Below are 26,368 nucleotides of genomic sequence, written 5' to 3'. Positions count from 1 at the left end.
TGGGAGTCTTTAGGTCTAGTGTGTCAACTTTCATCATGTTTTCCTTATTTGGAGTCTCTTGTCAAATTGGACATCACCCTATCCAATATTTTCAAAATTAATGTCTTGAATCATTGTAAGTTGAACATTTAACTATTTATAGCAAGTAAAACTCCTCGTTGAGAAAAAAAAGTGTCTTTTACATTATAGTTGATATATTTGAATTGAGATTTGCTGTCTTTTTCCCACCCTGCCTTTGATTTTTTTTTTTTCCTTGTGGTTCTGGGATTTAATTCAGAGCCTACCACATACAAGTGCTCTACCATTTTGTTACATTCTAGCCCCAAACTAACTATGTATGTATGCATGTATGTATGTAAGTATGTATGTATTTATTTTTTTTGTGTGTGTGTGGTGCTGTGTTAGGGTCTGTAAACAAGTCAATATGGCTCCTGGCATTTTGCCAGAGGGAGTGGTTTGTGAAGTAATGCCAGCGAGCCAAGATGGCACCATCTTGACTTGTTTACAGACCCTAACAGTGCTGGGACTGAACCCCAGGCCCTTATGCATGTGAGGCGAGTACTCTACCAACTGAACTATATTCCCAGTTCTAACTATTTTCAAAGTTACCAAAAAAAAAAAAAAGTTACCAAAAGAAAATCTGTTGGGTTAAAATGAATACATATACTGAATGATTTTATTACTTGGACACATTATAATAAAATGATTTAAAGTAATAATGTATATCAAATATGCATACATACTCTCACATATGCTGGCATTTTGGTAGGAAAAACATTGACTTTGAAGCTATATTTTGTGACAGAGATCATAAAAAGATAATAGGGCATGATCTAACAGATTTATAGTGAAAAATATAAGGATGAAACAAATTATCACTCATGCTGTCTTCCAGATATGAAGACAAAAAATCTATTATAAACTGACCAAAAACTCAGAAGTTTTAATCTGACATCTCATATTGAAATATTTTCTTAAAGATCCATTCTACTAACTGATAATTAAATTATGCCAGCAATTGAATAACATAGATCATTTTATACAACATGCATCAATTCTCTTTTGTCTAATTTGAACTTGCACTCTGTGAATCAACAAGAATATTTGCAGTCAGGTTTGTGCAATCCAAGTAGACTTTAACTGGAAGAGCTATGTGGTGACTCCTTAGTATCCTCTCCAGGATCATGATGCAAAGAGTGTTTCTAAAAACTGCTTCCTATTTAGAATCTGTATGACATTTATTGTCACATTTGTTTACCAATAAATACTGATGTTCTTCCCAAGTACTTAATTATAATTAAACATGACATATTTGGGACCCTATGCCAAAAGACATATGAACTTAATTTATTCTATTTTGCATTAAAACACAAAGCTGGGCATGGTGGCACATGTCTGTACTCCCAACAACTGGGAGGCTGTGACAGGAGGAATTCATGTTTGAAGACAGCCTCAGCAACTTAGCAAGACCCTGTCTCAAAATTTAAAACACAATAGTTGAGGAGCACTGGGTATGTGACTTAGTTAAGCACCCCAAAATTAAATTAAACAAAACATGTTACAAAAAATGGTAAATTCTTTCCCAAGGATATTGCAAAATGAAAGTGTGTAATCTTAAAACGATATTTATTTAATGATCTAAAATACTACCTTTTAAGTCAGAAATGGTGGTGCATACCTGTAATCTAGTGTCTCTGGAGGCTGAGGCAAAAGGATCTTGAGTTCAAAGCCAGCCTTAATGAGACCATAAGCAACCCTAAGCAAGACCCTGTCTCTAAACAAAATACAAAAAAGGCTGGGGATGTGGCTTAGTGGTTAAGTACCCTTGAGCTCAATTCTGGATACCAAATAAGTAAATAAATAAAAAATAATACCTTTTAAAATAAAACAAAAATTAATAAAATCATTCACTCTCATCATTGTAGAGTTCAGATAAATGCCTAGAATAAACATATTTTATTAAAAATTATTTTATAGTTAAGAATAAAAAATGGTAATTTTATAGTGCATGATTTAGAGAGATTATGACATATATGTCTTAATAATGATTCCAATCTTAATAATCATTGTCAGCCATTATTTCAGATATACAAATAATAGATAGTTAAGGCAATATTCAATGCAAATAGTTTCCAGAGAACCAATAGAAGAATATACCTTTAACAAGAGATTAGTAAGCTTTATACTGTAATTGGGAGGATTGCTAAGTGTAAACAAAATCTGTTTAATCTTTTCTTCATTGAGGACCATATTACTCATCTTATCACTTTTATCCGGGCTAGGATTTATTTAAGTTGAATTTCTTCCTGATGACAAATTAGAACTACTAAAGTTCCTGCTGCAAACCTAAGGTAAGAAATTTGTAAACCTCATGAAAATCAATATAGAATGTACATTTGGACTTATTCTATCTTTTCTTCTAAAACAAATATCAATATAAGCTTTTGGGTTAATATTTGATTTATTTCATTGCTTACACTTAAAAACTTTTAAGTTCTATTCTGAAATAATTTGTAGGGGTTTTCTACTCAGATTTTATATCTCAAAATTAATTGTTAGTTGTCAAGGGAAATGCATTATAAAGCATTAAACTGAGAGTCTTGGTCCAAGTGTGAACTCATCGTTTTCTTTAAACATTCATCTTATACCCCTAGTTCCTTCTAGTGGAGAGTTAATTTATTCCTTCATTAGGTAACAGAAAGTTAATTAACATGTAAAATTTAATCTGATATATGGTAAAGGGAGGATGAATCTCAGAAATTACCTCCATGATCTTTATGAAGATACTTGTAGAAGGGAATGCGAGATGTCAGGCATTTAGGGTACTTCATTTCCTTAATATTGTGTAATGAATTTTTAATAATCATATTATTTAAGAATTCATATACTTTAAAATATATGATATAAGTTTTAAAGACAAGTTTGTTTATTTAATAAAGGGAAAGGAAGCAAAGTTTTTCTAAAGAAAATTCTGTTATAAAAACAATAACCCATTTTGATAACATAAATACCATTCTTGCTCCTTTTGTGATCAATTAGGCAAAGTACATATTTTATTGTCATTATCTATAATAAAAATATTTGAATACTCTTTCTCTCAAATATTTGAACTTTATTCCTGAACTCATAAGGTTTCATAAACACATGAGTCATATTTTTAATCATACCCTTTTCAAATTTTCAAAAATTTTCTGGAAAGAGCAGATTCATTTTTCATGATCACAGTTCACACCCTCATTTGTGACAAAATATTTTATAGCTTCTTAGAATATTTTTCAATATTTCAATACTTAATGTTTAGTTTTCTATCTAATTCAAGAACACAAATCAATGTAAAAAATTTAACAGCCATAGTTTGAGAAATTTGTTAATACTGATCATGTTTCTGAGATGTTTAAACAAATATCAAAGTTTTTGTAGGGCATAATATGGCTTGCCTTTGTGAACTCTGCTCATTATACACAACCAGGTGCTCCATACTTCAAAGTAATTATCAAATTCATTTCACTCATGATGTTTCTATCCTCTGCTCCTCCTATATTCCCCTCCGAAAGCTGGCAGCAATCCCTATCCTATATAACTCTGAATATTTTACCTGTGTCATTTCATCTGAAGATAATTGTCACTTTCTCTAGGTAGAACAAGATGAAGGAATTACAGAGGAAGATAATAAATTTTAAATATCTCTTTATTTCAGGCACTATATTTGTTACTTAATAAATATAATTTTATTTATTTACCTACATAATTATATGGTGACTGTATTATTTTACATAGTAATTTGTGATCTTATTATATAGTTACACATGCTTTGTATATTTAAATATAGCATTTGTTTTTTATTGTATTACTTGTTACATATTACAGTCTCTTAAATTGTCTTTTAAATTACTATCTTATAGATGAGAACACCAAGTTTCATAAATGTTATGAAGAATAACATTAAGCTATGTTCTTTACCTTAACTGATTCTAAAATATAAATTATTTTTATAATATACTGACTAAAATATACAATGTTGATTTTTGTTATGGTTATGTATGTCCTTCTCTTATGTTGAATTGATACACCATAAAATAAATGTGAGAAAGATCCATTATATTCATCTTCTACCTTGTAGAGAATGTTGTGTGTAGTAAGTAATAAAACACACACACACACACACACACACACACACACAGGAATTGAATGCTATACTATATTGTAATTGAATACTGGAATTGATTTTTTGCTAGTAAGTGAAATGAATAAAACAGTAACAATGAATCCCAGTCAATTGTTCATTCTAGTGGACAATGACCATTATTTCAAAGTCTTCTGTCATGTGACTATGGAGCAAGCAGACATCAGCAGGCATACCATACAATCTTTTGCAGAGAACTTTAAATTGAAATCCATTCACAGGAATTGTATGATCACTTTGCTAAACTTTAAACAATACTTTGCCAAAGGTTATGGCTTGCTCTCTCTGTTTATCCACAAACACAGGCATATACATGCACAATTTTCATTGAGATCATTCTACTTTGATAACATGGTCTTATGCTATTCCGTGTGTGTTACAAAATTATATGTTTTGGGCAGTCTGTAATTCGTATAAATTCCTGATACTTGATAAGAGGATATAATGTACTCTGATGGGGCAATCTATCCTCATGTCAATACAACAGGTTCTGAAAGCCAGAAATCCTTACGGTTGCTATGCTAATCTAATTCTTTTCTTATGTCTTACGAACTTTTCAAGTTTCTCAAACTCTTGGAGCATATGTTCCTCCTTCTTTGATATGGAAGTAATTATAGCACATAGTGAATTGAATATTTTCAAAATAAGAAATGAATGAGATTAACATATGCAAAACACTTTGTAGAGTGTCTATCACATAAAAAGGGCTTAATAAATACTGTCACTATTATTAAAGGCTGTTTTTAGATGCAAGATAGTTGTTATTCACCCAGACCAATTTTACTTTTTTCTGGTACCTGGGATTGAACTGGGGAGTTCTCTACCATTGATTCATATCCCCACCCCTGTTTTTATTTTTTACTTTGAGAGAGGGCCTTGCTAAATTGTCGAGGCTGGCCTCAGCCTCCTGGATAGCTGAGACTATAGGCATGCATAACTGCACTCAGTAGGCTAGTTAGCTTTTGAAGAACACTTTTGGTAAAGTGTGCTTACATCACCAATTCTCTTTGAGTAGACTGCATTCACTAGCACCATATTCCATTGTTTCCTGAATATATTACTTGCACATATTTTATTCATTTAATTATGTTTCTCAGTGATTAATAAAATAATTTCTTAAACATTATTAGAATAGTAACAAATATTATACTTACTATATGTACTTCACATTTTTATAATATTCTTCATAATAATCGTACCTGTTAATACTATTATAATAATGTTCAATTATTGCTAATGAAATTATATGATCTATTAAATATTTTTTAAAAACCCATACAACATTAGCATCCATTCAAGTCTGAGTGAATTCTGGTCCTATCTGAGGTGACAGTAAGTAATCCCAAGTATAGAGTTGAGATATACAAGGGCTTCCATTTAATGGGAAGAAATGAACAATTATAAGTTACAAAAAAAGGGCTAAAGGATCAAGTTCAAGAGAAGGATCAGAGAACAGGAATTATAACCCAAACCAGAGGAAACATTTGAAAGGTAAGACACATTGCTCCCAAATGTGTAATAGCCATAAAATATGGAGCTAATACTTCTAATATCATTCAGCAGAGAGATTGTTCTTATAGGTATCAATGTTGGATTAATATTGAGAAATATCTTTGTCTTTCCCTTTTGTTTTAAAATCAGATAAATTCATTTGCCTCAAGTCTTCTGCATCAGCCACATCATGTTCAACAAAATTCTGCTTTTGTCTCTTCAAATAAGTCTCCTAGGAACCACGCTTGGCGGGAACATTCTGATCTGGCCAATGGAAGGTAGTCACTGGCTAAATATTAAGATAATCATAGACGAGCTAATTACAAAACAGCATAATGTGACTGTTCTAGTTGCCTCTGGTGCACTTTTCATCACCCCATCAGTTAGCCCATCTCTGAAATTTGAAAGGTATAAAGTACCATTCAGCAAAGAAACTGTAGAAGGAGTGATCAAGAATTTTGTTTTGACATGGCTGGAACATAGACCATCTCCTTCAACCCTTTGGAGATTCTATCAGGAGATGACCAAAGTCATAGAGGACTTCCATATGGTGTCCAGAGATATTTGTGATGGTGTTCTTAAAAATGAAAAGCTGATGGAAAAGCTGAAGAGAGGCAATTTTGAAGTTCTGGTATCAGATCCAGTATTTCCTTGTGGTGATATAGTAGCTTTAAAACTGGGAATTCCATTTATTTATTCTTTGAGGTTTTCTCCAGCCTCAACAGTGGAAAAGCACTGTGGTAAAGTTCCATACCCTCCTTCCTATGTTCCTGCTATTTTATCAGAACTCTCCGACAGAATGTCTTTTGCTGACAGAGTAAGGAATTTTATCTCCTACCATCTACAGGACTACATGTTTGAAACTCTTTGGAAATCATGGGATTCCTACTATAGTAATGCTTTAGGTATGTAAAAATTTTTTGTTTTAAAATTTGAATGTGAACAAGCAGAGACTTGAGTCAACTCTTCTTTATGTCCCTATACTATTGTTTCACAGTTCTATATATTGATGTACTATTACTATCACTTGATATCAGGAAAGAAGATAAAAGACATTGCACAGGCATGGTGGCACATGCCTATAATCTCAGCTACACAAAGGCCCAGGTGGTGGATCACAAATTCAAGGCCTGCCTCAGCAACTTAGCAAGACCCTGTCTCAGAATAAAAAACAGTAAGGGCTGGGAGTGTAGCTCAATGTAGAGCACCTCTGGGTTCAATCCTCCATACCATGTACAACACACACACACAAATATTTGCAACATCAATTATGTAGATAATATATACATGATACAGAAAAAAAGAGGAGGGAGAGAATATATGACAGGGAGAGAATAAAATTCTGAAAAACTTAATAATGCAATACATAAAGAAAATTTTAGACCATAAATATTAGTTTTCCTGCAAAGTAAATGTGGAGAAGGAAACTGTGCCCAGTGTTGGAGACTTCAAATGGCATTGAGCATTACTGATAATTTACTATTTCTGAGGTCAAAATGTGAGGTGGATAGACATGTAAAAAAAAAAACATGCTAATTACATCAACACAAGAAAGAATGAGCTAGTTGGGTGCAATGGCGCATACCTGTAATCTCAGTTCCCCAAGAATCTGAGGCAGGCAGATCACAAATTTAAAGCCAATGTGGGCAACTTCATGAGACTCTGTCTCCAAATGAAAAATAAAAAGGCCTGGGGAGGTAGCTGAGTGATAAAATGCCCCTGAGTTCAATCCTCAATAATGCAAAAAAAAAAAAAAAAAAGAATTGGCCGAAACAATTCAATAAGTATTTTTGTAGTATCTTCTATATTATGCTTAGTACTTCTGTTTGTGTTTAATAAGCAATTGGGAACTGTTTAAAATGATATTTTGATTGTGACTAGATTTTTATTTTATATAAAATACCTGTACAGATATGGAGACAGAATAGAGAACTTGAGGCTAAGTTATAGCATCACCCCAGGAAAGAGACAGTGAGGGCATGTGTTAACAAAGTGACTTACAGTGGAAGAGCATTTACCTAGGATGCATGAGGTCCAGGGTTCAACTCCCAGCACCAAAAATCTAAGTAAATAACTATCCCTTGTTATTATTTGGTTTCCTACTACAAATGTTCCTTGATATGAAGTATCTCTCAAAAGCTCATGTGTGAGAAGAAAGACAAAGTTTAGAGGAGAAATGATTGAGTTATGAGAGCCTTAACCTAATCAGTGCATTAATCCTCAGATAGAGAGTAATTGGGTGTTTCCTATAAGCAGGTAGGTTGTGGCTGAAGGAGGTAGATTACTGGGGGCATGTCTTCGGGGATATATTTTGTGAGCTGAGTTTATTCTCTTTCTGCTTCTTGGTGGCCAAGTCTTAACTTGCTTTTCTCCATCATATTCTTCTACCATGATGTCCTGCCTTACCTTGGGTCCCTAGCAATGGAACTGGCCTGAATACAGACTGAAACCTTTGAAACTGTGAGACCCAAATAAAATTTTCCTCCTCTAAAAATTAAAACAAAAAAGTAACTTTCAAACGGAGAAAAATAACATGGTATGAGACTGTGTAGTCATAGAATTATGAAGGAGTCTACTTTTTAATTTATTTTTTATTCTAATTTGTTATATATGACAGGAGAATGCATTACAACTCATATTCCACATATAGCACAATTTTCACATTTATGGTTCTATGCAAACTATATTCACACAATTTGTGTCTTCATACATGAACTTAGTGTAATGATGTCCATCTCATTTCATCGTCTTTTCTACCCTCATAACCTCTCCCTTCTCCTCCCTCCCCTTTTCCCTTTGTCCTATCTATAAATTCATCTAATCCTCCCATGCTCCCTGTCCCCAGATTATGAATCAGCAACCTTAAAATATAGAAAACTTTTGGTATTTGTTTTTTTGGGGATTGACTAAAAACACTTAGCATTATATTCTCCAGCTCCATCCATTTACCTGCAAATACCATGATTTTATTATCTTTTATTGCTGAGCAATATTCCATTGTGTATATATACCACTTTTCTTTATTCATTCATATACTGAAGGGCATTTAGGCTGTTTCCACAGTATAGCTATTGTGAATTGTGCTGCGATAAGTATTGATGTGGCTGTGTCCCTGTAGTATGCTGTTTTTTATGCCCTTTGGGTATAGACCAAGGAGTGGGAAGCTGGGTCAAATGGTGGTTTCATTCCTAGTTTTTCAGAGAATCTCCATACTGCTTTCCAATGCTGCACCATTTTACAGTCCCACCAGCAATGTATGAGTGTACCTTTTTCCCCACATCCTCACCAACACTTATTGTTGTTTGTATTCTTAATAGCTGCTATTCTGACTGGAATGAGATGAAATCTTAGAGTAGTTTTGATTTGCATTTCTCTAATTGCTAGAGATGTTCAACATTTTTTCATATGTTTGTTGATTGATTGTATATCATCTTCTGAGAAGTTTCTATTCAGTTCCTTGGTCCATTTATGGATTGGATTATTTGGGTTTTTGGTGTTTAGCACTTTGAGTTCTGTATTTACCTTAGAGATGAGTGCTCTATCTGATGTGTAAGTGGTAAAAATTTGCTCCCATTCTGTAGGCTCTCTATTCACCTCACTGATTATTTCTTTTGCTGAGGAGAAGCATTTTAGTTTGAATCCATCCTATTTATTAATTCTCGATTTTAATTTGTGTGCTGTAGGAGTCTTATTAAGGAAGTAGGGGCCCAATCCAATATGATGGAGATTTAGGCCTACTTTTTCTTTTATTAGACTCAGGGTCTCTGGTTTAATTCCTAGGTCCTTGATTGACTTTGATGTGAGTTTTGTGCATGGTGACAGATAAGGGTTTAATTTCATTTTGTTGCACATGGATTTCTAGTTTTCCTAGCACCATTTGTAGAAAAGGCTATATTTTCTCCAATGTATTTTTTTGGCACCTTTGTTTAATGTAAGATAACTGTAATTACGTGGGTTAATCTCTTTGTCCTCTATTCTAGACCAGTGTTGCCAATACTATGATGTTTTTGTTACTATTGCTCTGTAGTCTAGTTTAAGGTATGGTATGGTGATGCCACCTGCTTCACTCTTCCTGCTAAGAATTGCTTTAGCTACTCAGGGTCTCTTATTTTCCCAGATGAATTTCATGACTGCTTTTTCTATTTCTATGAGAAATGTCAGCAGGATTTTGATTGAATTGCATTAAATCTGTATAATGCTTTTGGTAGTATGGTCATTTTAATAATATTAATTCTGCCTATCTGAGAACAAGGGAGATCTTTTGATTTTCTAAGGTCTTCTTTAATTTCTTTCTTTAGTGTTCTGTAGTTTTCATTGTAGAGGACTTTTACCTCTTTTGTTAGGTTGATTCCCAAGTTATTCTTTTTTATTGCTTGTTTGTTTGTTTTGTTTTATCTTTTCACAGATACACAGAAATGCCTTTGATTTATGGGTGTTGATTTTATATCCTGCTACTTTGCAAATTCATTTACTAGTTCTAGAAGTTTTCTTTGAAATGTTTTGGGTCTTCTAGGTACAGAATCTCATATCTTTGAAAAATAGTGCTAATTTTAGTTCTTCTTTTCCTATTTGTATCCTCTTAATTTATTTTGTATATCTAATTATTCTGACCAGTTTTTCAGAACTATGTTAAATAGAACTGGTAAAAGAGGGCACCCTGTCTTGTTCCAGATTTTAGAGGGAATACTTTTAATTTTTCTCTATTTAGAATGATTTTGGCCTTAGGCTTAGCATAGATAGCTTTCACAATGTTGAGATATGTTCCTGTTATCCCTAGTTTTTCTAGTGTTTTGAACATGAAGGAGTGCTGTATTTGTCAAACACTTTTTCTGCATCTATTGAAATGATCATATCATTCTTATATTTAAGTCAATTGATGTGATGAATTACATTTATTAATTTCTGTATGTTGCATCAAACTTGCATCTGTGGGGTGAACCCTACTTGATCATGGTGCATGATCTTTTTGATATGTTTTTGTATTAAATTTGCCAGAATTTTATTGAGAATTTTTGCATCTATGTTCATTAGAGATGTTGGTCTGCAGTTTTCTTTCTTTGATGTGTCTTTGCCTGGTTTTGGAATCAAGGTGATATTGGCCTCATAAAATGAGTTTTGAAGTGATCCCTCTTTTTTCTGTTTCCTAAAATAAATTAAAGAGTATTGGTATTAGCTCTTCTTTAAAGGTCTTTAGAACTCGGCTGTGTATTATGCCTTCCTAGCCTCTGGGATTACCGGCATATGCCATCATGCCCAGCTTGGTTTATTTTATTTCTAACAGAATTCTAAAAGGACTAAATTAATTAATCCATGATGGAATTTTAGAATAAAATCTGAGAAATACTAACCATTCAATTAGTGTTAGCTTTTTTTAGGTCTACTTAATTAAAACCAATGGCTACTTAATGAGGATTGTTAAGAGGGATGAAGAAGAAATTAAAATTGATTCAATATTTTTGACTTCAGTAAGTGATAAATGGTGCAAATCACTCAGCATGTGAATATAGGAGAGAGAAAATTCAAGAAATAACACATTTAACTTTGTACATGTTGCTGGGCACAGTGGTGCATGTTTATGATCTCAGTAACTGGGGAGGCTGAGGTAGGAGGATTGCAAGTTCAAGGCCAGCCTGGGCAACTTAACAGGTCTCTGAGACAGTCTCAGTGAGACCCTGAGATTCTGTCACTGGAATGGAGTCCAGTGGTGGAGTGTTTGCCTAATCTATGTGAGACCTAGGTTCAATCCCTAGATTAACAACAACCAAAATAAAAAATGTAAATAAATGTTGTGCATGTGATACTTATGGGAATATTTGGTGAAATCCAATAAGCAATTGTTAGGTGGGGTGAAATCTGAAGAAATGTAATGGGTTGGAGATTTAAGTATTATCTGTATAATAATGGTACATATGCACTTTATCTCTCTAATTGTAGCTTTGTTGCCATGTTTTCTACTTTCCTGTTAATGTGAAGTTTGCTTCCTAGTTTTCTATTTTCATACATAGCACATTTCTGAAGTTGTCCACACTCAAATGATTTGAAGCCAAGCAGTGGGCTTAATCAGGTTTATTGTAAACCTGATTATCTTCTCAGCCAACAAGGGGTATTTTACACTCCATAATTATAGTTCATACTTTGGACAATCTTAATGTTATATATGTACTGTTTTATATTGATTTCATGATAAACCTGGTAAGCACAGACCTAATCAAAATGTTTCTCACTTTTGTTAAGTTGTATACAGTATTTTACGTAAATGTTAGGAAGAGAAAATTTGAAGTTCCTGTGTGGTGATAGCTATTGACATGCATTGGCTTCTTTTCTACAAACCTCTGTGTTATAAAATAATTGTAAAATTGATCTATATGAACCAAAACAAACATGCATGGGACGACAGCATGTGGATACAAGTGTTAGATGCAAAAGATGAATGAATGGGATCAAAAACTAGTGAGCCCATTGTAGTTAAAAATCAATTTGTATCAGCAAAAGTCATCACCTTCTCTGGATATGTTAACCAGTTGCCCCCAACTTACAAAACAGATGTTTATCTCCTGGTTATGAAGGGAACCCAACTCTTTCCCGTCAGACAAAACAAAGCACAGGTACAATGATTACATAGAAGCTTGCAGTGTCCTATGAAGACACAAACAAATGGTCTGCAACATAGCATTAAAACTGAATGTCATTAAAAATAAAGATAGGTGAAGAACAAATGGAAATTTTATGAAGCAATGAGGCTTTCAGGTTCCTAAAAAAATCTCCTTCATGTCCTTGTGCATGTGTAAATTAACAGAGATACCTGAATATGTGTAGCATCTCAGTTAATGAAAGAGAAAACAGTATGTGGAATATTCTTGAGTCATATTGAATGTTTATTTTTTATCCTATCACGTCTGTTTTTAATCACCTATTCATCCTGAAGTTTTAATTTATAATTCATGTGGATACAATGCTACTCATTCATATTTGTGTTATCCTTGGTTTACTTTCCTTAGGCTGGAATTTAAAAATCACAAATTCCATTGTGTTTTGTCTGTAAGGCAATGCTGGTAATAATATCACACTATTCTCCCATCTTAAGATATGATACTAATCTTCCTTAATTTGTTCATGGGAATGCAATATAGATTTGTACAGCTCTAATCTTGATATTCAGTGTCATGTTTCTAGTTGAATTATACTCTTCCGAGTTAGAATGACTATTTAAGTTTGTTTTTACTAAAACACCATATTCTTATTCATGCCACAGACATGAACGCTCACATTCAACAGACCAGGTAAGAAGTAAAAGTACTCACATGATAGAGTAGCTTATTTTCATGCAAGCCATCGTAGATGAAGTATGATGCATAGAAGTATGATTGTGAAATTTTCCTTCTAAATTGTAGTTTGAATTTATTTTCTACTTTTCTAATTCATTAAAGAATTTAAACCAATAATGAACCTATATCCACTCAGGTCTCAAATTTTTACATCTGAGTAAATAAACAGACCAAATTTCCCTAAGATTATCTCTTTGCAAAAGAATGTAATGAGAGTCTCAAAGTGGATCTTTAATCTCTGTTAATTGCTAGGAATTGGATATCATAATGTTGCATTTTGTTTCAAGTCATGAGTATTTGGCCCAAACTCATGGAAATTCTAACAGTAATAGTAATTAGCATTTATTGATCTCTTCCTATATACTAGACACTGTGATAGGACTTTATATATATTAGCTCTCCAAATTCTTTCATTGAATTTGTTGCATCATTATAATAAAAAATATCACACACATGAGAATTTTGAGGCTTCAAAATATCAAGAAGAGAAAAATGAAATTATTTAGCTACTAGTTTGAAAAGACAGTATTCACATTAAGCTCTTTCTCATACCAAAGTATCTGAGTGTCTGCACCTTCTTACCTTCCTAGCTAGGTCTCAAAGCTTCTCTCTCTCTCTCTCTCTCTCTCTCTCTCTCTCTCTCTCTCTCTCTCTCTCTCTCTCTTTCTCTCTTTAAATTTCAAGTTGACATCATCAATTATTCAGAGTATTTTTGGTGTAAACTTTCTTGGATTTTTTTCCTTGTAATGTATTTAGTATCTGGAATCAACTATTCATTCCATGTCTTGCCTGTTCTTAATTTGATGAACAGAGTTTAATTGGGCCATGTTATCACTAGGTAACTCAGTATTCCTTAAGGTATAGGTCTCCATGTGATTCTGTTGCCTTAGGTGTGTTGTTTGAGAATATTCTTTCCTGCTCTAAAAGAGCTTCATAAGCAGCTTCTGAGAGTAAGAAAAGCCTCTACAGATTTCAAACATTTGTTTAAAATTGAACCAGGTAAATTTCATTTTTTTTCATAATATCAGTAAAAAGTCATCAAAGTTGTGTCCACATATAAGGAGAGAAGAATATAACAATTGTATGACAGTGAAAATATTTATAATCTATAAGCCGTTTATTGTTATCTGCAGTTTAACCCTTTGGCACTTTAAAACTGCAGGATTTGAAAAGAATATTCTTTGCTTATTAGATTCATATATTATGTATACAGTGCCATAATAGAGCATTACATATGAAAGATGGATGAATAGTCTTTAAGATTTAATGCCATCTGTTATAACTATAGACAATCTTTAGAAAGAAGGATGATGCTCTTAAGATATTTGAGTGAAACTAGGAAATAATTTATCAGAAGTGGTCAATGTAAAATAAAGTTCTGGAAAATAAATATATTGAGTGCTTAAGTCTCTGTGGTCCTTGATTTCCAGAAGTAATTTTAAAGGAAAAAAAAAGTATATTGTAGTCCTTTCCCTGAAAAATAATGCATTTCTATTTGAGCCATTTTCTTTTCCCTGTTTTTCCTTCTTCCTAATCTTTCCTTGCTTCTTTCCTTCCTTCCTTCCTTCCTTCCTTCCTTCCTTCCTTTCATTATTTTTTAATTTACATTAATATTGCTTGGTTAGAATCTTTCAAATACTCTCTGGCAGTGACCTATGAGCTGGGTGACAGTCAGAGGCCACTGCATTAGAGATGGAACTGGCTGTCCGACATTCAAAATTTCAAGAGATAGCAGCCTCTCTTTTCTTGTTTCCATTTATGAAAGTATTTCAGAATGAAAAGAAATGGAGGTGATCATTTTTCTGAGAATACTCATGTGCATGTTTATTAAGTTAAATCATCTGTGAACTTTGGTGCTTGTAATTTTATTGATATCACATTATTTGTTATGTGCCTGCAGACTGAACATGACTGACTTGCATTATTCAGGAAATTTCAGATATTCCCGTATGCCATTGTAGGAAGAGGGAGATGTGGTAGGTCAAGGTGATCAGATCTGATTTATATGATCATTTTAAAAGTAAAATTATTTCCACCACAGTATTATATATAGCAAATATCTATTGAGCACAAATGTTACTCTGAATAATTTACATGCAGTATTTTGCTCATTCCTCACAACTATAAGAAATAGGTTTCATTGTCCTTATGGGTTTGCAAATGATGAGGCTATCCAGAAAGGCTGAGGCTACAATCCAGAAAGTAGAGAATCATTTGAGTTCAGGATCTAGACTAAAAAGAAACATTGGAAAAAATCAGTTTCTATACACAATTATTTTTTTAAAAAAGTAAATTTAAATTTAAGCTTTCAAAAGTTAAGTAAACACTAAGCAAGGAACTCCAATCAAACTGAAGCCCTGATGGTGGAACTGGGAAGCCCTTCTGGGAAACTGTCCTTGTCAGAGCTCTTCTTCCTATTCCTTTTTGCATAATCTAAGTCTACCCCCTTTTGTGTGGGCATTTTAAGTTCTAAAGAGAAGACCCACCTGACTGGGCTAGGTAGCACATGATAGCAATTCTAGCACTGAGGAGGCTGAGATGGAAGGATTACAATTTTGAGGCCAGCTTGGGCAATTTATCAAGACCCTGTCTTAAAAAAAGAAAGAAAGAAAGAAAAAGAAAATGTGGGGGGATACTGGGAATGCATCTCAGTAGCAGACCACTCCTATGTTGAATCTCAGTTTTGCAAAAGAAAAATTCAAATTAGCTATAGGAGCTAGTACCAGGAAGTCAAGGTCCATTATGATAAGTAAAAAGAAGACAAGGCCTAGATGACCAGGACTCCACTCCTTCCTGACCTGCTTCTCCTTCCCTTTCTATAAAAGCCTTTTATGCCTCAGGCATATTCCCACCCAGAGATGGAATTTTGAGTTATTCCCTGAATCTTCTAAAGATACTGGCCCTTTATCTCAAGATGCTGCCTCTTGGTTCAGTATGGTGTGCCTGCTTGTGATCCTAGCTACTTGGGAGGCTGAGACAGGTGGATCACAGGTGTGAGGCCAGCCTGGTCAATTTTGCAAGACCCTGCCTCAAAATAACAAATAAAAAGGACTGGGGATGTAGCTCAGTGTTTGAACACCCCTGGGTTTAATTCCCAGTACAGCCAAAATAAACAAAAATCCTAAATTCTTCCTTCCAACTCTCATCTCCTGAATGTTGACATTCAAGCATTGGGTAGCCAGACTTTCATTTCAGTAACATTGGGAGGATAAAAGTTAAGGTGATGAAGCTTTGATTATGCCTGTTCTTAAACAGCATGAAGGCTGGTTTCCAGGTTTTGTGGCCTCAGGGACCATCTCTAAAATTTGGGAGATAATGAAAACAAGAATCAGCATAGATAATTCTTAGCCAGTGTGATGCTCAGGTAAGGCAAGAAAACTTTTATAAGGCAAGAAAGTATCTTTGCAGGGATTTTTTTAAAAAAAGAAACTTTATACAAATGTTATTTGAAGAATTCTCAGTTTAAATAACATCACACATATTTTAAGAAACTTTTATCCTGATTTAATTTCATGCAGATAACTAAGCATTCACTAGAAACTCTTTATGTACACAATCTTATTAAATGTGATTCTGAGAAAAGTGATTCTGTTTTATTACCTTTCATAGTCCTCTCTTTCAAAGTGTATAGATGTTAGAATGAAAATGGCTACTTAATATAGAATACAAGGACAATACTGTAATTGGTATAATTTTTCTATGGCTTGTTCACTTGTGGCACTTTTACATTGATAATTCACAGACATTTTAAAATTATTAGTTGTTTCCTGGAATCTTCAGTTATATTTAAGGTGTTCCATTCTCAAATAGCCACAATTGTGAAATGTTGTATTTTTATTGTTATGAGATATATCTCAACTATTTGATTTTAAAAGTAAAACACTGAAGAACATTGAACAGAACCAAAATAATAACACAATCATCTAATTTACCCGTTCCAGGCATGTGATTCTGAGGTCATTTAAAGTTCTCTTGACCTACTTCTTGCAAATGATAGTGTTCCATAAGTTGGACCTAAACTCTCTACAAAACAATATCTCTGTAACTCACTTACTCATACCTTATTCAGAATAGCTATTAGTGAAACCATAGAGTTAACAAGCATAATAGTTTTAAATTACTGTTTCATTTTGTCATCAAACATACTTGACACAAGTTATTATTTTTCTACATATGGATATTTAAGTCTCTAAAATTACACATATGTCTTCAAAATGACTTATTTTTTATTTGAAATTATGAAACATTTTAGATATATAGTAAACCAGAGAATAAATAAGAGACATCTATGTTAATACCAATTAAACCCTTTAACATTCAAGTGTAATTTCAAATTTAAAACATATAAATTCACTATTAACCGATTATAGTACCTAAAGCTCTTTACTAAACTAGACAATTATTATATTGTTCCACAGAGAACACTTAAAAGTAGCTTATTCACTTTTTGAAATTTTACATTATTTTAGATTCCAAATAATTTAGGGGTAGTTACAATGAATTTGAAGTTCTGATAGATATTTTGATAAGCTTTTGTTAGTAATTCTAAATTAATAACTACATTTTACTCATATAGATATCAGTCATTCAACGGAAAAGACTTTTGATTCTGCCTTATATGATACAGTATTTTTTATTGGAAGTCCACCGAGGCTGACTCTTCAGAGGACACAAATTTAATTCTGGCTTATCTCCTCCTTGATTCTTTTTCTCAAAATAGGAGTAGATTTCACTTTTATTATTGGAACAATCATATTATACATATAAGAATTTGAATTATATCATTTTCCTTTTCACCTATAGATCAATTGACCTGTGAATGAGTATATGCATCACATTAATCATTATTTTATTTGAAAAAAAATCTATCTAAATATATATGGAAGGTTTCTTTTCATCTTAGAAGATCTGCAATAGAATGATTTCTCTAGTGAATATCACCATGTCTAAGAAGTTTGTCCAGCTGCTGATTTTAAATCTTACTTTGACTGAAATAGTTCTAAGTGGGAACGTGCTAATTTGGCCTACAGATTGTAGCCATTGGTTAAATATTAAGATTATAATAGAAGAGTTGATTCAAAGAAATCACAGTGTCACCATACTGACTTCATCAGAAACTCTGCTCATCAACTCCAGTCCTGATTTCCCTGTGAAGTTTGAAGAGATACCTGTTTCTTACAAGACGAGAAATCTAGACTCCTTAATTGAACATATGATAATGCTGTGGATAAACCACAGACCAACTCCTTTCACAATGTGGACTTTCTACAAGGAACTAGGAAAACTCCTAGATACTTTTTTCCAAATTAATATACAAATCTGTGATGGTGTATTAAACAACCCTTCATTAATGGCAAGACTTCAGAACGGTGGTTTTGATGTGTTGGTAGCAGACCCAGTTACAATCTGTGGTGACCTTGTTGCTCTCAAATTAGGAATCCCATTTATGTACACATTAAGGTTTTCTCCAGCCTCAACAGTGGAGAGAAACTGTGGGAAAATCCCTGCACCAGTGTCCTATGTTCCTGCAGCCTTGTCAGAGCTCACTGACCAGATGACCTTTGGTGAAAGGGTTAAAAATACATTATCATATTCTCTGCAAGACTATATATTTCAATCCTACTGGGGAGAATGGAATTCATACTACAGCAAAGTACTAGGTAAGTCTCTAAAATTATCTCTCATTAATGACTCCAGATATCTTTTACTTTTATTGTCCACACAGCAAAAATTTTACATCCTTGGATGCATAAGCAGAAGTAATTGGACTTATTATATCTCTAAAAAATTCCCTATTGTCTTTGGATAAATTCCAAAAATAAAACGAGATGGTGGTATTAAGTTGTATGCTTTTCTCTCTCTCTCTCTCTCTGTCTCTCTCTCTGTCTCTCTCTCTCTCTCTCTCTCTCTCTCAAACCCCCCACCGTTGGATACTGGGGATTAAACCCAGGGCACTACACTGAGCTACATCCTCACCCCTTCAAATTTTTATTTTTTATTTTTAGACAGGGTTCTTCCTAAATTGCCAGGACTAGCCTTGACCTTGTAGTCCTCCTCCTTTGGCCTCTGAATAGCTAGGATTGCAGGCATTTGCCACTGTGCCTAATTGCTGATATCTCTTAATGGAAATAATGTTGTGTGTTTTAAGATAACAGTTTCACAGTGTATTAATAAAACTTCAAATATATAAGTACATTTACTAGCAAAAACTATGACATTGCCCCAAAGTGGTTTGGAAAATATTTTGAGGTAATAAATAATTTACTTTCTCTTCTTTAGTCTTCAGTCTTTGTAGAAAAAAACTAAAAAAATAAACCTTAAAATTAGATATTAAAGAACCTGACTTAATACTGTACTCTGCCTCTCAGTATCCATCATTAGGGTTATTGGTTTATGTGGGGTAGTGAGCTCTCAAAATAATCTTTCTGTATCCTTTAGCAAGCCTCAGGTTTCCTTACTTCATAGATTCCTTATAAGAATCAAATAAAATAATGTCAATTGTGGAAATAGTTATGGGTGTTTTTTTATATCACTTTTCTTTCTCTCATGAGCTTTCTTTCCTTAATTTTTTAAAATTTATTTTATTCTAAATGATTTTTACTCCATATCTGTCAGTATTACCCAGAAATATTAATTAGTAGCAGAGATTAACAGTTTAAGCTACCAGTTGTACTTTCTTATTAATATAATGTACACAATCATATCCTTTTCTGCGCCTTTTGCTCTCACTCCCTACCTCCCTCCATACCTTTCTCCTTTTCTTCCCTCTTTCTTTTGTGGAATTTTTTTTTTGAAAAAAAAATATTTATTTAACCCCAATATATTATCTGTCAGTTTTCTAGGTATTGGAAACACAACAATGAGCAAAGTAGATAAAATCTCTACCTCTATAGAGCTTATATTGTAATGAGAGGAGACAGTATAAAATAAGTACATAAAATTTAAAGGATGTCAGATATGTATACATGCTATATAGTAAAAAAAAAAGTAAAACGGAGTTCTTGAATATTCTTCAATCATCATCACTTAAAATTTTTAAGTTTTCCATAGAATTTGTCTAGAGAGAAGATATTGTACATATCACATATATAAAATAAAATGTGTTTAAAGTAATTAAAATTTGCTTATGATTTTGGAGGTATAGCAATTAGAATTTTGTAAGTAAAATTATATATTTTATATTCTTCAACTATATTTTGGGAGACTTTTAAATTTTATATACCACAAAAACACATGTTGATTTAAATTAAGATGTTATTCTACTGATTATTTCTCAAGCTATCTGGAATGTATTCTGTAATACTTATCACTGCCTATGGTATATTACATACTGACTATTGGGGTACTAAGATAACAAAACACTTTCTTTATAAGAAGATTACAAAATCAAGATGGTGAAGGGTCTTGGAAAGCCCCCGAGGTTCCGGATTCTGGCTACTCTTGCTTATTGTCTAATGAGCAAGTTACTTAACTTCTAGTTTAAGTGCTTTCTCCTTAGCAAAATGGGGATAAAAATTTTACTGTATTATTTAAGAAGTTAAATATGATTTATGTGGAATACAGTGTCAATTATAATGAATTATGCTTATATTGAATAATTTTTTTTTTTTTTTTTACCAAACGACTCAGGGGCTTTTAAATAACAAATTGTTAATTACACTACCATGGGGCTCTATACATAGAAAATTGTCAGTAAATAACTTCAAAATGTAAGTGGCCTCTAGTATGCAATAAATATTTTTTTTCTCAAAGGAAGCATAGACAAATTATATAATCTGTGAAAAAGCCTTTGTAAAAGAAAAAATTCCCAGCTTCTCATGTTTACAAGGATAATAATCTAATTTCAGAAATCCTACCTTTTAAGAAATTAAACATCTTATTTACATAAATCTCTTATGCTCCTCATCTTACAAAGATATTTGAATAACTGTCTTAAATACTTTATTTTAGTATACTGCCAAGAAGAACTAGTAAAATCTACTTTGTCTTATTTCGCAATTTCATTGTTGAAGTATTAGCAACATCCTGTAAGTAGACACTGATACTGAAAGAGTGCAGATACCCTATATTTTATATTATTGTGTTTGAACACAGGAGATTTAACTTTCAAATTTATGTGGAGTTTTCCTTACAATGGTTGTTTTTCAGTTTTGTGTGTGAAAAACAGACAAGGAAAATGATATGTTTAACTATGCTAAATAATAATTTCAAATATCTTAAAGACGAGAGATAAGTAGCAAGAACAGAACTAACCACACTGATCCAGAAGCCTCTTTTCTGTATTAGGAGATCTTAAATCTTATGGATGAAGTGATAAAATTAATCTCTGTTTTCAAATATTCTTAAAACAGCTAATGAAGAAGGAATATTAGGGAATGTAAAAATCATTGCTACTCATATCGAGAAGTGAATCTGTTACCCAAGTCCTAGGGGAGAGGCCCAATTGTGCGGATGCCAACAAATCAGGTCCAGCCACTTTTGTCAAAAACCAAGTGAAAAAAGTAATGGTGAAAAACAGGAAAGGAGTTGTAATCAGTGTAGCTTCACCAGGAAGATGAGGGTACATATGTTCTTAGCCCTGTCTTCCAAGGCACTGACAGGAGCTTCCAAGGTAATTATTATTTAGACAAGGTGAGCCAGAAATATGCATAATTAAGCAGCAGTCTTGGCCAAACTGGTAAGGTTGACCATTATCTCAGGATTGGTCAACTGGGGCCTTGTCAATAATAGGAAAGTTACTGTTACTTGGGGGTGGTTTCCCCTCATCATAATATGTATTTGATCTGAACTGTTGCTCCTGGGATCCAAGATGATGCTGAGCAAAGAAGACAGGCAAAATTGAGTCAGATAGATCAAGCTTGTTATCTTGCTTTTAATGACCTAGTAGACCTTTGCAGACCCAGGGAAGAATCTAAATTTTTCTTACAAATCTATTAGTAAATCTGCCTCAGTCCAAGTGTCTGGTGTGAAACCTTCAAATTGCACTGTCTGATCTCTTTAGAGATCAACTTCTGAGAGGTCTTTGTACAGTACACAGATAGATTTCACTTGGATAGTATTTTTTTTTAAAGAGAGAGAGAGAGAATTTTAATATTTATTTTTTAGTTTTCGGCGGACACAACATTTGTTTGTACGTGGTGCTGAGGATGGAACACGGGCCGCACGCATGCCAGGCGAGCGCACTACCGCTTGAGCCACATCCCCAGCCCACTTGGATAGTATTTGAGGATGAGTTTTGCTAAGCTATAGAAAGGCTGAGTCCTGGATACCAAAGTGAAATGGTTAAAAAGATAAGGCAACTGGAAGGTCCCACTTTGCCAGTTCTTCCTGGCAGTATACTAAGATAAAATATTTAAAATATTTTTAGTTTGTGATCCGTCAAGAATATCTGATCAATTTTTTTACTCAGTTATTTTTGCAGGTACTGCTCTTACATATTAGGCCTTTTTTTCCAGTTTCCTTTTTTCTCTTATTTTTTATTGATACATATCAATAAAATTACCAAAATTATCTTTTTAAAAATAATTACCTTTATAAAATTACCTTTACCTTGACCAAAGGACTAAATTTTTAGTACTATAATATACTGTTTGACATTCAGTAAAAGGGACTTCTTTCTACTAGATGTCTTAACAAAAGAGAAAGTAAACATCATAATACAAAGCAAAATCTAGTGTATATTCTTTATTTCTATAGTATAAACATTTCTCAATGTTTTTCAAATGTATTCTCTATGAAAAAAAGGCAAACATATCCTTGCAACAAAACTATCATTGCTTATAATAATGTAACCACTGTTCTATGAAAAAAGGCTGAAATTGTACAGAGACCATCTTAAAACTATCAAAATAGCTACATGCAAATAAAGAGAATTAAGGATATTTCTGTTTCCTGTATTATTTGTAGATAACCTTCCAACATAAAAATTTCGAAAAATGACTTTATCTCAGAGACGAAAATTAATAGTAACACCATTAGTGCTATAAATTTGGTCCTTAATTGCTGTGGTTTGGATAGGACTTGAGTATGTCCTCCAAAATTTCATGTGCTGGAAAAATAATTCCAGTGTGGCAGTGTTGAGTTGATAGCTCACTTAAGAAATGGGGACTAATGAAAAGTTCTTCCTCTAGTGGAAGGTTCTGGAGTGACTGGGGACATCACATTGTGGAATATAGTTCTGGAGGAAACAGGTTAGTTTCTGTGAGAGCAAGTCAATATAATAAGAACAAATCTAGTCCCTGTGCCCCTCTTGCTCTCTGCCTTGCCCTGTGATTGATCTTTCCTTTTTTCATGTGACTCTTCCATGATTCCATCCACTATTTGGTGATGTAGCCAAAAGGCCATCGTCAGAATCCTTGGGCATTAGACTTGATCTTGGGCTTTAGTCTCCCAATCTGTAAGCTAAGTAAATACATTTTCTTTAAATATTACTTGGCCTCAGGTATTTTGTAATAGCAATAGAAAATAGAATGAGACATAACTTTTGTGAAGACTAGTTTTTACTTTTGTTATGATATCAAATCATCTTTTTATTTTATTACTAAAGTAGCTATCTTGTCCTTTAAGTCACATTGACTTAACATCTTTAAATTTATTGCATGCTGTTTTTACATTTTCAGAGACTAGAATTTTGTTTATGCTGTTTGCATCTTGAAAAATTAACCACTAGACATATTTATCACCTTTTCTGTCTTTTAGAAAATGAGCTCAAAAATGGAAGCTAAATTAGAAAATAGTTCTACAAATGAAAAGAATGATTATATTCATTATATATACTTAGGAATTTATAACCACTGAATCTTTTCTTTATAATAATATTGTTGAATTTTAGTTTATGTGAAAAATATAGAAATTACATTTTGAAAGTGACAAAGATACAGAAAATTCTTTTTTAAAATACTGAATTGCATAATGTGTATTCTAGGTAAGATGGCCTAATTAATCTGAACTTGAACTGGAATGCTTATTTTTGTCCTCTTCGTCATTCATTAAGTTAAATGTTGGCACTATTTATCTTTACCAACAATTACCTATGAGGGAATTGTCTATTTTGATATTTGATTCACTGAGTCACTTGCTTACAATATGATTGTAATTCTATTTTATGTTACGGTAGTGCAACTTTAGTGAATGTAATATAAAAATATTAAATTTTAAAAATATTGTTCTACTTTTATTGTTCTGGAAACCTTGTGTTTGTGATTAAATCTATCTTCTGGATGGTCAGAAGCACATAGGTCTACGATATGAGGCCACAAAGGTAGGAGCTAGCCATCAGTAAAACTTGCCAGGGATGACCCCTAGGACAATCTCACAGAGATGAGCAAGGCCAGCTTAGAAGTGTTCCATCTTGCCTAAATCAGAACCATGAGCAAAACAGAAAGTTGTTTTAAGACAGTAAGAATTTGGTTAGTTTATGATGCAAGAACACTCCTTGATGACTTCTAGTCCTGATTGTTCCATATAGCAATCCTAGAACTCTGCTTTGTTTTCATCTTTATATAATCACTGTATTTTCTACATTTCTGTATCCAATGGTGTCCTATAAATATGTAACAATTGGTCCTCTGTGCTAAAAAAAAAAAAGGCAGCATTTTCCAAATAGCAGTATAAATCCTTCCATGACTAATTGCAAGCTGCTGAGATATTTTGATTTACATATTTCAGTTTAATGGTACAACATTATATTTTTCTTCTCTATTGGTTTTTGTGGATCTTATAATCATGTAGATTTTCAAAATAGCATTTTTAATTCTGTTGTTTTGGAATCTGGTCTCTATTTTTCAGTATCGATGCCGGAATACATATGGATCATTGTTACTACTTTTCATAATATGTTAACAAAATAGTATCATTAATTCTATTTTTGTGGATGATAAAATAAAAGTTGAGAGAAATGATGTAACTCTCTCATTAACAATCATTTGTCAAAATGACAAACCATTTTGCAGAGTATGTGAATGGAAGTATATTTACATCCAAAGTCCACGTAACTGATCTCACTACAATCACCAAGTGGCTCAGTAGTTTTATGATTAACTCAAGCCTGAGTTATCTGCTTTTTTAAAAATAAATCAATAAAAAGTAAAAATTAATTTAAAATTGAGATGGGTAAAACTAATTTTCCTTTTTAGAATAGAAAAGAATGTTATATTTTTGCAAAATGGAATACTAGAGAAAATTGTCAACAATTTTAAGAGAAAAAATACCTACAGTGGCAACTGTTGATAAATGCTCATTAAAACATTTAAAGTCACATTTAAATTTAAGAACTGTTTAAGTAAAATAACCTCAATGCTGTTTTTTAAAATTTTTATTTTACTCATATATTCAAGATCAAGGGAATAACACAGAAAATTCCTTTGTGATTGTGAAATAAGTTTTGTTTTACTGAACTATCCATAGTGTTGTATTTATCATTCTTACATTGTTTTGATTCTAAAATAAATATCATATACCTAAGATAATATTATATATTATCTGTTGTATACTGTATATATTACATATGGATGTTCTACTTTTTTAATTTTATTTTTTAATTTAAATTTCTTTTTAGCCAATGTATAAAATATAAAAATTGTTCATATTTATGAGGTGTGCTGGGGTGATTTGATAAATGTATACATTGTTTAATGTTTAAATAAAATTAAATATATCAAACTACTCAACATTTATCATTTCTTAGCAGGATGAGGGGCACATGCCTGTAACTCCAACAACTTGGGAGCCTGAAGGAGGATCACAATTTTGATTCTAGCTTCAGCAACTTAGTGAGATCCTGTCTCAAAATAAAAATTAAAAAGGTCTCTGAATGCAGCTCAGTGGTATAGAGGCCCTGGGTCTGGTTCCCAGTACCCCCAGCCCCCCACGCTCTGCACACATAAATACTATCATTTATGATGAAACTATTAAACTCCTTTCTTCTAACTCTTTGAAATATACAGTACATTTTCATTATCTATAGTTATCGTGCTGTGCAAGGATACCACAACAGAATTCTTATTAAAATATTATGTATGTATGTTATGCACATAAGTGTGCATACACACACATATACACATATACATATATACACACAAATTATTTATGTTTGGCATTTATATGTGTATATCCAATATTATATGTAATGACATGTTCTTTGGAAAACATCACATATATAGTGCATTTATATATATAATTGCTTAGAATTTTAAAATATGTGATTTATCTCACAGAACAACATATTGTTGTTTTAGATATTTGCAGATAGTTTTCTATTCTGAATTATCTGTTATTACTTTATTGCTTCATAGTTTCCAGGTTTTAAATAATGCCATATTCTTTGGTTATAATCATTTACTCAATTTTATGAACTATTGCAAAACTGGTT

General features: G+C 32.7%; 1 protein-coding gene across 2 annotated transcripts in view; it reads left to right on the top strand.

Moving 5' to 3' along the window:
• The first annotated feature begins 17,917 nt into the window (after positions 1-17,917).
• Positions 17,918-26,368, top strand: part of LOC101972981 (UDP-glucuronosyltransferase 2A2) — a 30,273-nt gene continuing 21,822 nt past the window's right edge. For both annotated transcript variants that reach the window (XM_078021376.1, XM_040292337.2), the window contains exon 1: positions 17,918-18,659. In XM_078021376.1, coding sequence (XP_077877502.1) covers positions 17,918-18,659 — 742 coding nt within the window. The remainder of the gene's footprint in view (positions 18,660-26,368) is intronic.

Source organism: Ictidomys tridecemlineatus, chromosome 9 (genome assembly GCF_052094955.1).
Source record: "Ictidomys tridecemlineatus isolate mIctTri1 chromosome 9, mIctTri1.hap1, whole genome shotgun sequence".
In the NCBI taxonomy this organism is placed as follows: Eukaryota; Metazoa; Chordata; class Mammalia; order Rodentia; family Sciuridae; genus Ictidomys; species Ictidomys tridecemlineatus.
Note: the sequence above shows the minus strand (reverse complement) of the source record. Positions and strands in the feature narration are given on the sequence as shown.